The 15,256-nt window shown below is 30.8% G+C and overlaps 1 protein-coding gene across 1 annotated transcript; it reads right to left on the minus strand.

The window, feature by feature from the left end:
- Positions 1-9,970: 9,970 nt before the first annotated feature.
- LOC141621214 (aluminum-activated malate transporter 2-like) lies at positions 9,971-12,910 on the minus strand. The gene is made up of 6 exons (XM_074437872.1): positions 12,542-12,910; positions 12,200-12,340; positions 11,671-11,943; positions 11,298-11,413; positions 10,987-11,130; positions 9,971-10,839 (listed from the first exon to the last, which is right to left on the minus strand). Exons 1-6 carry the CDS (start codon positions 12,834-12,836, stop codon positions 10,363-10,365), a joined length of 1,446 nt encoding a protein of 481 aa, XP_074293973.1. The 5' UTR covers positions 12,837-12,910; the 3' UTR covers positions 9,971-10,362.
- Between the last annotated feature and the right edge of the window lie 2,346 nt (positions 12,911-15,256).

Raw genomic sequence — 15,256 nt, forward strand, 5'->3', positions numbered from 1 at the left:
AATTGGATTATCGCCAAAATCCTCCCACGATTCCTGTTACAAGCAATAACGACTATAGTAAGACAATAAAAAGGAATCATATACTACATAAATTGCGTAAAACGAAAGAAAAACATGTAAAAACGACTTATTCATGCCTAAAACACGAGACCCAACAAACGACCGCGGCCAAACATTACTTTCCATCGATCAACCGCGGACGAACAACGAAAACCAACTTCAATCCACGGCCAAACAATGAAAATCAACATTTTACCACGGCCAAACAACGAAATCCAACGTTTGACCACGGCTGAACATTGAATTCCAACGTTTGACCACGGCCAAACATCGAAATCCTACGTTTGACCATGGCCAAACGTTGGAAATCAATGTTTGGTCCGTGGCAAACGTTGGTTTCCAACGTTTGGACCGTGGTCTGAACGTTGGTTTCCAACTTTGGCCATGGTTCATCTTTCGGGGGACATTTTTCAGTTTACGCAACAAATTCAAACATTCGCTACTACTAAGTTAATACGTCAATTAATTCAACTATCGAATAGAATGAACGATGCGCAAAAAAAATTGATAAATTAAGCAAATGATTAAGTTGTTTACATACCGTTGAATCGAGGTCCGACATATTGTTAATTGTTGTTGTTGTTGTTTGTTTTGAATTTAGTTGAGTTTGAGAGAATTTTTTTTAGAGAGATAAAGTCATAAGGGCAGTCATCGTCTTTTTTATGAAAAACGTCGTCGATATTTACTAAAACGTCGTCGATATAAATCAGCCCCCCTTTATATTTAGGCTAATCTTAACTGATAGCGCATAAATACAATTACTACCGAATTAATAATTTGTCCATATATAATATTGTATTAGGCCCATATTTTTTACAACTTCTAATAAAACTTAAATCAGAATTATGAAAAGCTTATAAACAAAACCGTAGCCCATGCAAATTATTAAGAAGCCCCATTTAGATACCCGTTTAGGTTACAGCCTAACAGGGGCTTTCTCCCAAACCTCCTCCGGGTGTTACCCAACGAAACCCCGTGTTAGTCGTTTAAAGTGACAACTAACAAATTCAAGGCATAATTAATTCAGCAATCTGCATTCTACAAATTCTCAATTATAATAAAGCGATGGAATCTGTACTAGCTCAACCTAAATGATCGAACGGCTCTTACTACTGAAATATGCGTTAAACAGTGAGTCAGATTACGCGTGTAGTTAGTAGTTCCACCTTTATATGTTTGTTCTAAGAAGACTGTTAAAATTAGGTTAAAAGCTAATCACGTTTATGAAGTAGAATAGTAGATCTACTGTAGATGCGACAACTAATAAGCTTATAACATATGTTGCGCATAAATCAAGTACTTATGATAAGTACGAATCCATTGTACGGGAGAATGTGATCACCATTATTAGTCTCTCAATATTAAGCTCAACCCTATTCTCGTTTAAGATCGTCTTAATTTAAGACCGTTTTTATAACTAAGTTAAATAAAGGTAAAAAGGAAGGATAATTATAAAACCGTTTTTCTAACCTATGCCCACTAGACATAGGATAAGAAAACAAAAATGAAAAGAATTAATTGATGTTTTTATGGGAAATTGGAATATCCTATTACTTTTACTTTTCTTTACAATAAATATATTTATTTCTTTTCATTTTTATTTTCTTATCTTATGTCTAGTGTGCATAGGTTAGAAAAACCCTTATAAAACATCTTAATTTAAGACGGGCTGAAATAAGACCTACTACAAAATCAATGCTATCCTATATATAATGCATTCTAAATTTGTAATCTCAATGCATTCTAAATTTGTCTTATGTGTAATAATTGATCTGTCTTAAAGTTAAAACAGATATACCCGTCCTAAATGAAAATTTTTAATCTTGAAAATACAGCACTATTAAAACTCATTAATAAGAGATTTTACCGTCCACATGGTCTTATCTAGTTTGGAGATGAAACCGAATGATATACATCAAAAAATTTAGTACTTTCAATTAGTGGATTACTATATAATAGTGAAGTTTCTAATTAAAATGACAAGTCTCACATTAATTTTGTTTTTTTTTTTTTTTTGTAAAAGAAAAAACATTAATTTTTGTATAATAGCATCTTTTTTAATTGTATGGCTAATAATTACCAGTAGAAGTACAAAGTCAAATCCCAACCACGGAAATTTTTGATTAGTAGCTTATGAAAAGTATCAAATCCAAAAAGATTATGCGCTATGGACCATACAAAGTGGGCACTTAGTGATTAGTAACCGTGCAATTATAAGACCATGTTCATCAAGTTTACTACCTTAACTATCTTTAATTTAGACGATTCAATATATAAATTAGGAATATTCTATAGTGTACTCTCGAGTTTTTCGGTTTTCTATGTTGTTTTACATTTTTTATATTCTATATTGTACCCATAAACTTCTTGCTTATTTCTCTATCATGGTCTCTTTTAACTCTCCGTTAGCTTTATCACTATCAAACAACCGCATTTTGACATTTATTTTGTCTTTATTAATGTTGTATCACCATCTTAAAAGTATCACAAATCACTTTTCATAACACAAATGACGATTAAAAACCTCAATTATGATTGATGAAATGATAATTGAGATTTGTGAATTTTTAGTTAGATTTGTATACTATTTGGTGTATTAATAATGGGTAATTCGTCGAATTAATAAGTAAATGAGTTGGTTATCGAGTAATTGGAATGATAAATAAACGATTTAATAGATCAATTATGAAACTAACATATCAAAGACAATAAATAAGCTCATGATATAGACTAATGTATAGAATTTAGGGGTACATCATAGAATTTCAATGTAAGAATTCGCCATAAAAAATTGAAAACCTCGAGGAACACGGTAGAATATCCCTAAAAATTTTGGAAGCTTTTGTTGTCTGGAAGATATAAATGCTTCCGTATTTATTAAAATTATTATACTTTCCCTCATTGAACATTTTGGTAATTAGCGAGTTTAAGAGAATCAAAATGAAGAAAAAAAAGGTTTAAATAAGCATACTCTCGATAAATAAGTGATTTTCAAGGTATAAGGCGAATTTTTTTAAAAATTGTATAAACAAAATATAATTAATAACTATTCCCTCCATCTCACTTTTATTGTCCTACTTACCTTTTTGGGAAGGATTTATTTAACAAATAAAATAAAATTACTACTCTATCCCTTTAATTAAGAGCAAGATGGACAATACAATTTTGATAGGGTGAATGGTAGTTAAAAACATAGGGATATTAGTGGTAATTTACTAATTTGCCATACTAAATTAAGAAAGGGTACAATAAAAGTGGGATAAATTTTAGAGAAAAGGAGACAATAAAATTTCGTTCCAAACACTTACACATGTAACAATTTATCCTTTATATGTGTATTTTCGAAAAAGGTAGAGTTACACCAGGTGTATGAAGGCTCTCATACACCGCCAATAATAACGCGCCATTTGTCCAACTCAAAGAATCTGATTTAATCTAATTAATCCCTTGATTCCTTCATTAATTACCCTCCCTAATTAATGTCCTCGGTTTTGCCATATATTTTATTAATTTAAAAAAACTTCTCTACTAATTTATATTTAACTGTTATTTATTATTAATATTTTTGTGTATTTCAATATTTATGTATGCATTTGTATACCGTATATTTATACTGAGGCGGATACATTAATTAATACGTTATATTTGTACGTTTTGCATATACGATATTAATACGTTATATTTATACAATATATTTTTTATAATTATTTTCGCTGATTATTTTTTATATGTATTTTTCGTTTTAATTTATTATTGAATATATTTGCGTTCTGTATTTCAAGGTTTTATTTTTTTATTATTATTATTGATAAATTGTTTTTGCATTTTATAAGGCACTGTTTTTACGTTAAATTATTTTTGTTTAATTTCAAAATATTAAGTATGAAATTAGTGAGTTAAATAAAAAAAAATAAAAAAAAATTTAAAAATTTATTTTTTAATTTTCTTTAAAAAAAACTATTGGACATAATTATTTAATAAAAAATTCTTAAAAAATGTTAATAATAAAAATTTGTTTGACATAATTATTTATGGTACAACTATTTTTATTTAAATACTTTTTTTTTTTTATATAAAAAGTACACAGAAAAAACTTGTTAATAAAAAACATACCGCAACAAAGTTCGAACCTTGGACGTCTGGTTAGAAAATTATGTATCTTACCAACTGTGCTACACCAAATGTTTGCTGATAATCTATAAGTTGTTATTTTTATTTTGTAATGATTAAGAAGATGAAAGGTCGTTAGGGTTTTCCCCACCTAACTTGCATTTGGCGGTAAACCATGCATTGATTGTTTTTTTTGGAGGGAAATATTGTATTATAAATATAGTCATTCCCTCCAATTTTTAATTAATCCAAAGTTCATCTTCCCTACTAAATTAATTTAACTATCCTAAAGTGAAATAAGAAAAATGTCGGAAGAGAGGAAAGCCCATGCAAGAGACATTGTTTGCACGAGGTTGTTCATGAGAGAAATAATCAAGCAAGTTGGTCCTACAAATGTCCAAAATGCTTTAACGAGAGCTAGTCCGGGTTACCATGGAAATACTTTCCTTGTCGATTTATTTGAGGAGGAATTTAATATGCTTAATTGGGGTAAATTTGAACTCGACAAAATGTATTGGAAGAAAATTGACGATGGGATAGAGATGTTAGCTACCCCTAAAGTTGATTCCTCCATTGTTAGGGTGGAGGAGGACGAAGTAGTGGAGGTGATTGAGGTTATAGCAACCCCTACTAAGCCGAAGAACTCCGGTAAAGCTATGGGGAACTCGCCATGCACAAAACCCCCCCCGATATCCTTCCTTCAAAGATGTCCAAGAAGAGGTTCGGGAGGACTCGTCCAAGAAGGCTCAATTCTAAGAAACTTAGATTTGATTCTTGTGTTGGTTGTAGTCATTAGGTTTAGTTTTTAAATTCTATTTGTTGTTTTTTTTTCCCTTTGTACGTCGTTTTTAATATTAATGAAAGTAATTTTTTTTTTCATATTACCTTTCTTTTAATTTAATTGTCCTTATAAATTAAAATTAAAAAATATAAACCAAAAAGGGCGACTGTTATCATACTCGATAAAATGGAATTAAAAAAAAAAAATAGTGTAACTTTTAATATTCTCCATAAAATTGAATTATTAACGTTTGTCTTCCCTATGCATCTTAATTTATTTTACAGATTTCGAAAAGGCAAGTAGATTAAAATTATTAATGACCAATTATATTATTAAAAATAATAGTAAATAATATATATCTTAATTTATTTATGTTCCGGGTATGAATTCCGAAGTAGGTTTGTTTACCACGCTAGCTTTGTCGAATAATGCCTCTTCTAGCCTTGATTGCTCTCCTCGGCCTCTCCTGCAACAATGGACAAACTGAGGGCTTGGCTTTGTGCCAAGCGTACTCACAGACGGCGCCAATTGTTCCGGGTATGAATTCCGAAGTAGGTTTGTTTACCACGCTAGCTTTGTCGAATAATGCCTCTTCTAGCCTTGATTGCTCTCCTCGGCCTCTCCTGCAACAATGGACAAACTGAGGGCTTGGCTTTGTGCCAAGCGTACTCACTCCGACGCTCAAGTCAGTGAACTTATTGTGATTAAGTAGTATGTAACTTGATGACGAATATTGTAGAGAGATGAGAGAGATAATACCAATTTAAGTGGTTCTTAGGTTAGATTCTGGATCCTTTCCTCAATGAAGATTGAGGAGTATTTATAGGCTTTCGCCTTTTGTCACGTAGTGGCCAAGTGGCTATCAGGTGAAAAGACTGTTATACCCTCGGCCGATGGACCTGTGGCAGGCTCGCCGAGGGTCTTGGATATGAGTACGCGGATTTGTGTCCCGGCTGGCTAGTTGTCTGGCCGAGACCCAGGTGACAGGCCGATGGGCTTCACCGGCTAGACTGTCTAAGTCGTTGACTTTGCTGTGAATACCCTTGACCTTGCTCAATGTGTTGACTTGGTCAGCGGGTGCAGAATATGCCCCATCAATTTACATGTTTTTAAATAATTGAAAGTAAATATTTTATGTAATTCGTAGACTAAAGTAACATATTAATGCCGAAACATATTTTTAAATGTTAGTTTTATTAAGTTAAAATATTAAAATATAAATTTTATTATTGAAAACATAATATAAATATACAGTTACATTGATAAAGTAACATATTAATATAATAAATGAATATAAAAAACAAGTTTTAAAATATTAAAATATTAAAACAATCGTTAAATTGATATTAAAATATAAGTTTTTATTTGTTATGAAATAAAAAACAACAGTTAAATTTATATTAAAATATAAGTTTTTATTTTTGTTGTGTTTAAAAAACAACGATTAAAAAATGAATGGTTTTCTTGTTACTTAATTTATTTTGTTTATTAAGTTAAAATATTAAAATAGAAATATAATACAAATGTTCTAAATAGCTTGTCGCGTTGATGATCATCCAAATTTTAGTCCATCATGGTTTGGTTAAAATAAAATTTTAGGGTTTATTTGGGGTTTAGGGTTTATTTGGGGTTTAGGGTTTCTAGGTTTTTTAGGAGTTTTGGGTGTATAGGGTTTATAGGGTTTATTTGTGGTTTTAGGGTTTTTAGCCATATGTACGATCGTATGTGTAATACGTAAGGTTAAGACGTAAATTTAAGACCTAAGGTTAAGACTTAACGTTTGATCAATATGAGTTTATATATGATTAGAACGGGATAATTGATTAAGATACCTATGTCTTATGGTTTAAGATGTTATCGATCGTGCATTGCTATTGAGTAATCATAGCAATATACGATCAATACGAGTTTAGATACCAATGTATTATGGTCCTATGTATTATGGTTGAAGATGTTATCGATCGAACGTTGCTATTGACTAATCATAGCAATATACAATCAATACGAGTTTAGATACCTATGTCTTGTGGTTTAAGATGTTATACATCGTACATTGCTATTGATTCATTTTCACAGTATTGAGTATATGTCTTCAAGTATTAGAATAGCATACGGTTAACTTGTGCAAAATTATGCCAAAAACAAAAAGAAAAACCCACAAGAGGATTCGAACACGAGACACTTAGTAAGGAAAGCATGAACTAAGTAAGGAAACCACTGCACCCACTAACTTATACTGTCATATGTCCAGTCCTATATATATATATAAGGTCTTTTTAACTTCCGGTCATGGATATTAGCAAATAAAATATTTATCAATTTAATTAAAATTTTAAAATAATGTGTATAAAAAAAGACATAACTTACTCATACCCACATAAGCAAAAAAAAAAAGTACAATGAAAATTAATCATAAAATAAATTTAATTTTAAATTTTTTAAAAAAAAAAATTAATTTCAAGAAATTAAATATTAAAAACAGTGTGTATAAAACAAAACATTACGCAAAAAAATAAATTACAACGAAATTTAGGTATAATTTAAAATAATATAAGACAAAAGAAAAGGTATTATATGAAAAAATATTAATTGAAAAAAAATTAAAAAAAAAAAATTAACGTAAATACATAAACATACATATAAGGAATAATCATACCGTATAAAGAAATTGATACAATACGTATCAATTAACCGTAGCGTATACAGGATTGTGTACGTATATTAGAGGTATACATAAATATACGAAATATTAAAGGTATATACTGTATACATAAATACTAAAAATAATAAAAGGTATTAGTAATAAATAAAACTTAAATATAAATTAGGAGAGAAGTTTTTTTTAATTAATAAAATATGTGGCAAAACCGAGAACATTAATTAGGGGGGCAATTAATGAAGGAATCAAGGGATTAATTAGATTAAATAAGATTCTTTAAATTGGACAAGTGGCGCGTCATTATTGGTGGTGTATGAGGGCCTCATACACCTGGTGTAACTCTACCATCTTCCGTGTATTTTGGTAAATTAACTGTTACCGTTATATGTACTCCCTCCGCCACGGTCAATTGTTGTCCTTTGATTTTGGCACAAAGACCAAGGAAAGAGAAAGGGACAATTATTAGATGACAAGGGGATCAAATTGTGTATAAAAGATCAAATTACTCATCAAATGCATTATTAAAATAGAAAGGACAACAATTGACTGAGACACTCAAAATGGAATGAGACAACAAATATCTGGAACGAAGGAAGTATATTAAAAATAATCATATTGACGGTTAGAGTTAAGTCACCTAACCTATGAATTAAGAAACCCTAATATTCAGCATTCACAGATTTATTCTTATTTAGAATAGTTATTCAGGTAATAACAAAAAAATTGCCTAGTAATATTAAACGGATATCACAAATTCTCATTTATGACGCACATTTCTGGTCACAAGCTTATGACCTCTTACAAACTACAAGTGGAAGAATAAGTGGGAAATTGCTTGTGAGACGTCACAAGCTTGTGACGGTCACATGTGAGATTTACTGACCGGATATTACCGTCTTAGGTAACATTAGGTTAAAAAAAATTGGCCATCTACAAACAACGTATCTGGACTGTCAAAATAAAAAGGTGATGTCATTTTACAGTGTATGTACTTTCAAGTACAGAGGACGTCTCACCATCAACTTTATCCTTGTAATTTTACCACTAAACCATGTATTTGACTTTTGCGTGTTATATAATGTTAATGGTGGTCTCAGGTTAAGTTTCATGGAAGTGCGTCTGCCACCACCATTTTTTGTTTTTATTTTCTGACGGCTTCATCATAGTTGCTACATCTTCCGCGTCCATTCAGTGTTTGGTATCTAAGACCAGTGGCGGAGCCAAGATTTGAACTTAGGGGGGCGAAAAATTTTAGGGGGGGTGAACGACTAATTTCATAAGGCACCCAAAAAAAAATTTCGAAAAATTTAACTAAAAACTTCGAAAATTTCATCCACCAGGAGGGCGACCGCCCCTACTAGCCCCCCCTAGCTCCACCACTGTCTAAGACAATATCACGGTGATATTGAGTTTAAGTATCACCATCTCACATAAAACATCAATTTTCTTAAAAAATGATGTTCTAATTAAATTAAGGCATGTTAGCGGTTTAATAATACCAGCACTCGATAACACTCTTATATTGCTCCCGAAAGAAATGAAATAATACCATGACTTGGAACACGTAATTTAGACACAATATATATTACAAGACCAATACAATAACCACAAATAAAATGAAACGGAAGGAAAGCTCCGAAAGCATATCGTTTGATAAGTAGGTGAAATCCAACACTATACTCGTACGTTTTTTTGTCTTAATTATGATAATCCAACACTATGACTAGTGTCTAGTGGGTTTCTCTTAAGTATGTTTTAATTAGTCGTAATTAGTGGACTACTTTTCTTGTTATTAAAATTAAAATAACACCGAAATCTACCCCATTATCCCCTCCTCCTTCGATTGTCCTAGAATATTCTAGGCGCATGAATATTCTTTTTTTTTTTTTTTAGAGTTGTATAAATGACAAATAAAATATGCCAAATCAAGAGCTACGGAAAAATATGTACGTCTAAATTCAAAACTTTAGTATGTACAGAGCTTGGATTCTACACCATACAACTGATGGTATAGTCTACTAATTGCGATACTTTCGTCTATAAGATCAAAATTGACAAATGTATCGACAATGATATCTGCAGATCTCTTCTCGAATACGAGATTTAAATATGAAACGTTGACATGTTTGAATATCGTGTTTTACATGAGAGTATTGAAATTATCTTTGTAAGTTGATTTTTCATAATTGATGTCCCATATAGTCGATCACTTACAATAGAGTTAGCTCAAGCGGTAAGAACTCTCTTACTCCAATTGTGAAATTGATGGTTTGATTTTTACCGGCGATATAGTTTGCTCATTAGAACAAAAAAAAACATACAGTCGATCACTCGCTCTGAAATGTAAAAAGATATATTTAATAAAAAACAAATTACACTTAATCGAAATGGACTAAATAAGTACAGTAAATAATAAATGAAGTTATTTCTCGGTCATTACATTTTTGTACGTAAGTCTTATACTTATATAGCTTCATGCAATCATATATTGCATCATGCATAATGCTCTTTTAGGTCATCTTATACATACTAACATGCATATATATATATATATATCTACGTACATGCACGTATCGAGAATTCGAGAGTACGTACTACCATACCACCAGATGGTAACAAGTTTCAGTACCACCGACTCACATCAAACCTTAATAATAATATAATTATATTATTATTAAAGTAATTTGATGTGAGTACGGAGTATTCAAACTCGGTATCACCAGGTGACGTATCTCATTTTCCAATTTCTTAATTATTGCGAATTCTTAGTAATCTCTGTATTAACATTTGCTGAAGAATCCTTTTCCTCCGTAAGTTTACTCTGAGCAACAACATCTTCAATAACCACAATATGATGAGGTCCATTAACATCCTCGAGCTCTTCATCGGGTCCGACAACGCGATCGATGGACTTAAAATGTGCCATAGAAGCTAACTCATGAACTTCGTCAGATAATTCTTCTATACAATCAACAATATCTATAAGTATTGATGCAACTGTAGCTGTTGGTAATATGTCTAAGAGATTGTATTTTTCCCACATGCTTTTAACTTGTAGCAATGATTTTAACTCTTGAGATGCTAATTTTGCTTTGTTTAGATGTGTTTTCGACGTCGGTATCGTCTTCATTTTCTTGATTCCTTGAGCTATCTCTTTTAGTACGTTGCCTAATTCTAAGCTCAATTTTGTGCATGCTTCTTTCATGCTTTCTTGGATTTCTACTGGTATCTGCAGTGACGGATTCAGAAATTTTTGTTATTCACATTCTTTTCAAACTTTAATTTAACCTTTTATTGGAACACGTGTTTTTACCTATTTATAGATAAAAACACGTGTTCCACAATATGTCGTAATAGTGTATAGGAGCTTAATTACTTGGACGTCGGAATTGAGGTAGTTGTTAAGAGCATCAATTCTATAGGCACACCGTCGAGTTAAGGCTCCGACTTTGAGGTATTGCTTCCATGGATGACGAAATCTAAATCGGCCATGGCTAGGTTCCCATGAAGCTAAATTGGCCTACATACAATTAATAACAACATTATAAGTACGTCGATAATTATCATTTCAAGAACTTACGAAAATATTATTTTGAGATGGATAGAACGCAATAAGTATTATTGAGACGAAAAAAAATCGAAGAAATAATTAATTAGTTTAATCAAGTGATGAGAAAGCGGTCTTACCATAGTCTCCTCCGTCGTCTTGGTACCAAGAACACTTTTATATTGTTGACGAAACGACGACGACTTCTCCTCCTTGCTCTTTCCCTCCATTGTTTGCAAATATTCACTTCCGAAACCTGTGATTTTTTTTTTTTAAAATTACAACCAAATTTCATAAATACATATGTATGCATGCAGTGGCGGAGTCAAGATTTAAGACTGTTCTCATCTTTTGTTGGACGAGCGTCTCTGCTAGCTCCTTAAATCCGCCATAGCATTTATGCACCACTACTCTATATCAACTTTACGTATGGAAAGCACTCAAATTACGTACCAAAACAAATAAGCTAAAGTCTAGGGTATTTATTTATTTATTTATATAGTCCGTCCATACCTTGTAGGAAATTGCCAAGTTTTTCAATGTTATTGGCAATGAGATTGTGCAAATCAGAGCCACTCCATGCAGGACGAATGAATACACAAATGATCATGGCAATGCCACTGCCTATGATGATCGTCGACAACCGTTGTTGCGCCATCTTTACCACCTCGTCGTCTCGATAACCCGAGACAGACACCAAACAAAAGGTCAAGATGAAGATCATTAGTCCATAGTCATATCTTGCCTTCAGCTTTGGGAAGAATCTCATAAATGTCATTACTGAGGCTGCACAAAAAAAAAGCATATTTATTGGTACGCTTATTCAATTAAACTGTAAATTTTGGCTCCGCCACTAACGTGGCCAACACTGAAAACTTTTATTATGAGATTTTAGGGTGTTACACGTAAAATCTCTTACAATTGCATGATTATTATGTATGTACAAGCGATATATATGCATGAGACGAGGTAGTTCATGTATTATATTCTAGACGATAATCAAATTTTGTATCGGAAAATATAATTATAAATTTTGACGTACCTACTAAGAAGCCAAAAAGACCAAGTAGAATAGGTTCTCCAGTATTTCCTGAAAGATCAGCCAAATGATGGGCTAACACCCCTAAAAATCCAGCTACACATGTTGCAATCATCCTATTCAAACCTTTCCCTAGTGTTGCACCTGTATCACAAAATAATACAACATTTTACGATACTAAAATATTCGGCGTAAAATAATATAATTAGTATTGATTATTTGATAATAAATTTATTGTCAGACTGACTAAATTACACGTGAATCACGTAAATGTAATTTCTCAGTGTTATAGTAACTTATTATCAGAAACGTTCTAGACAATATCCATTTTATAACTTTACGTACCTACGGAAAATTCGAACACCACCACCACGGTTAAGACGGCCCACATAGCGGAGACGCCGAACCCATTATAAAGAGGTTGGAAATAATAGAACAATGAAACTATGGTAATAGCTAGACCAACTTTGAATGCATGGATAACCTTCCTAGGATCATCTTGCCCTATTTTTTTGGCTGCAAGGGCAAATTCGACAATATTGTCAATTAATCTCCTAGGCAAGGACGTTAGATACCGGCATGCTCGACAAAAACGACCATTATTTTCGTCATTTTGAGGTGAAATGACGTCTTTGCCCATCTTATTTTTGTTGGTTTATGCCAGTTTTTTGGGAGAACATATAATGGCTACCAACAGAAGCACTAAGGTGATTGAGAAAGGTGTGAGGAATGCTATGGTGGTCCGCATTATGGCTTATTTATAGGACATGAAATGTATTTTTATACGTATATATATTATTTATATACTATCATATAAAATAAGTGACGGAGCCAAGATTTGAATTCAAGGGGTGAAAAATTTCAAAGGGAGGAAACGAGTTATAGACTTATAGTATAAGGTAAATTTGAAAAATGTTCAAAATATTTAACGGAAAAATTCAAAAATTTTATCCTCCAACAAGAACGAGCGTTTCTGCTAGCCCTCTTCTAACTCCACCAATGAAATTATGAAGTGATTAGATACGCCAAATTGCATTATATAATTATGAAAACCAAAAAAAGTAGTCTAATTGTTTTAATAATGTACAAATAAGCGCACGTTCATATGTCCACTTATCGTCTCGACTCTTGTTTCTTAGTGGAAACCGTGTTTGTCACTATGCATGTCAAGAACAAACAAATGAGACAATTTATACGATTTTCTTAATTTCAGTTCATTTTAATTTAGTTTATCTTTGCTTATTAGCTCATTTAGATTTATTTTGTCCAATTCTATTTAGTTTAACTAAAAGCTATTTTCTTTAACTCTACTTAAATTTCAAATCCTTTCAAGAACACTCCACATCATCAAAAATCAGTTTAGGAAAGTTTCATAAATAATAATTTTTGATGTAAAGAATAAAGTGGAGAATTTTTTAATTATTATAATATAGTATATAGTATATAGTATATAATATATAGTATATAATATATAGTATATAGTATATATTTCCTAATTTATATTCAAGCCATGTCTCTATGTTTTACATGAAAACTCTTACATTTCATTTGACAAAAAAAACATTATTTATAAAATTACGAAAATAATATAATTAGATTCGTGGTAAAAAAATGCTATCATTAGAGTATAAATTCCATATAATTGGCAATTGTTAAAAATTGTGTATTTCATAGCATGTTATATGTCCCACATTAAAAAATACTGTTGGTGAGGTAAATATACTACGTATAAATAATAGATCTGTCTCACATCGAAAGATTAACATAAAGTGGGGTGATCATATGATTATAAATAGGAGGCATCCTTAGAACATAGGTATCAACCCAAAATATTTTAAGTCTCTTAAGTATTGTCTTAGAAAAATCTTAAAAGTTTGTATCATTATCTCCAAAATATGATATATTTTTTCTATATTATATTTAAGTGAAGTTTATAATTTTTATATAAAAACTCATACTATTTGACAAAAAAACATCGTGAAAAAAAAGTATAAAAATTATATAATTAGATTCGTGGTAAAAAAAATGTTATCCTTAGAGTATTGGTTTCATATCATTTGCACACATTTAATTATGATAAAAAAATAGAAAAAAAAAGTGTGAATATTAGTAGATAGTATAGCATTTGCTTATTATTAAATCGGGTTGGATGTCAAAGTAGGTTCGAAAAATATGGTATATTTCTAATTATATTATTCGTTCCACATTGAAAAATAATAGAGGTGTTATGAATATACTACGTAAAAATAGTTGAATTGTCCTACATTAAAAAATTATCATAAGGTGGGGTGATCTTATGATTATAAATAGGATTCATCCTTAAAACTTACTTATCAATCCAAAATATTTTGAGTATTTGTCTTAGAGAGCTCTTATATATTTTAAGTCTCTCAAGTATTGTCTTAGATATCTCTTATAAGAGTTTGTATTAACGACACGCCTCAGTTACAACAATAACATACAAATATTAATCACGTAAATAATTATAAAGGCGGTTACATACTAGTGATATTATAATATGATTATTTTAAGACAATTGATGGTATAAATAACTTCATTTATTTCAAAATCACAACTTAAAATAAAATGGTGCTAAATATACGTAAATTGGTTATTAATTTGTCATTAATAATGATAATCTCTACACTAAGATAGAAAATTTATAAAATATAATAAAATCAGGTGTTATATAAAAAGATCGTGAGTACACAAACAAATCAATTACTAGCTTTTTACTTTGATAAATAGTAGAAAAAAATCTTTTTAACTCTCAAATATAGGTAATTATTATGCCTCATAACATTTGATTAAGACTAAAACACAACGTTATTTTTAACCATTTTTCGAAATCGCACAAAAAAAAAGTATTTTACATTTATTTATACATTTTATTGATTCCTCCATTTCATATTAAAATTTGTATTAGGAAAAAAATAAAAATATGTGATTTAAACAATTAGATTAGTGAAAATGCTTATTCTATATTCCCAAAGATCAATAATTGCATAAGCTAGGTGGATGATCCTATGATATAGTAAAAAAAAATTATGAAAATAATAT

This window comes from Silene latifolia, chromosome X, assembly GCF_048544455.1.
Source record: "Silene latifolia isolate original U9 population chromosome X, ASM4854445v1, whole genome shotgun sequence".
Taxonomy (NCBI): Eukaryota; Viridiplantae; Streptophyta; class Magnoliopsida; order Caryophyllales; family Caryophyllaceae; genus Silene; species Silene latifolia.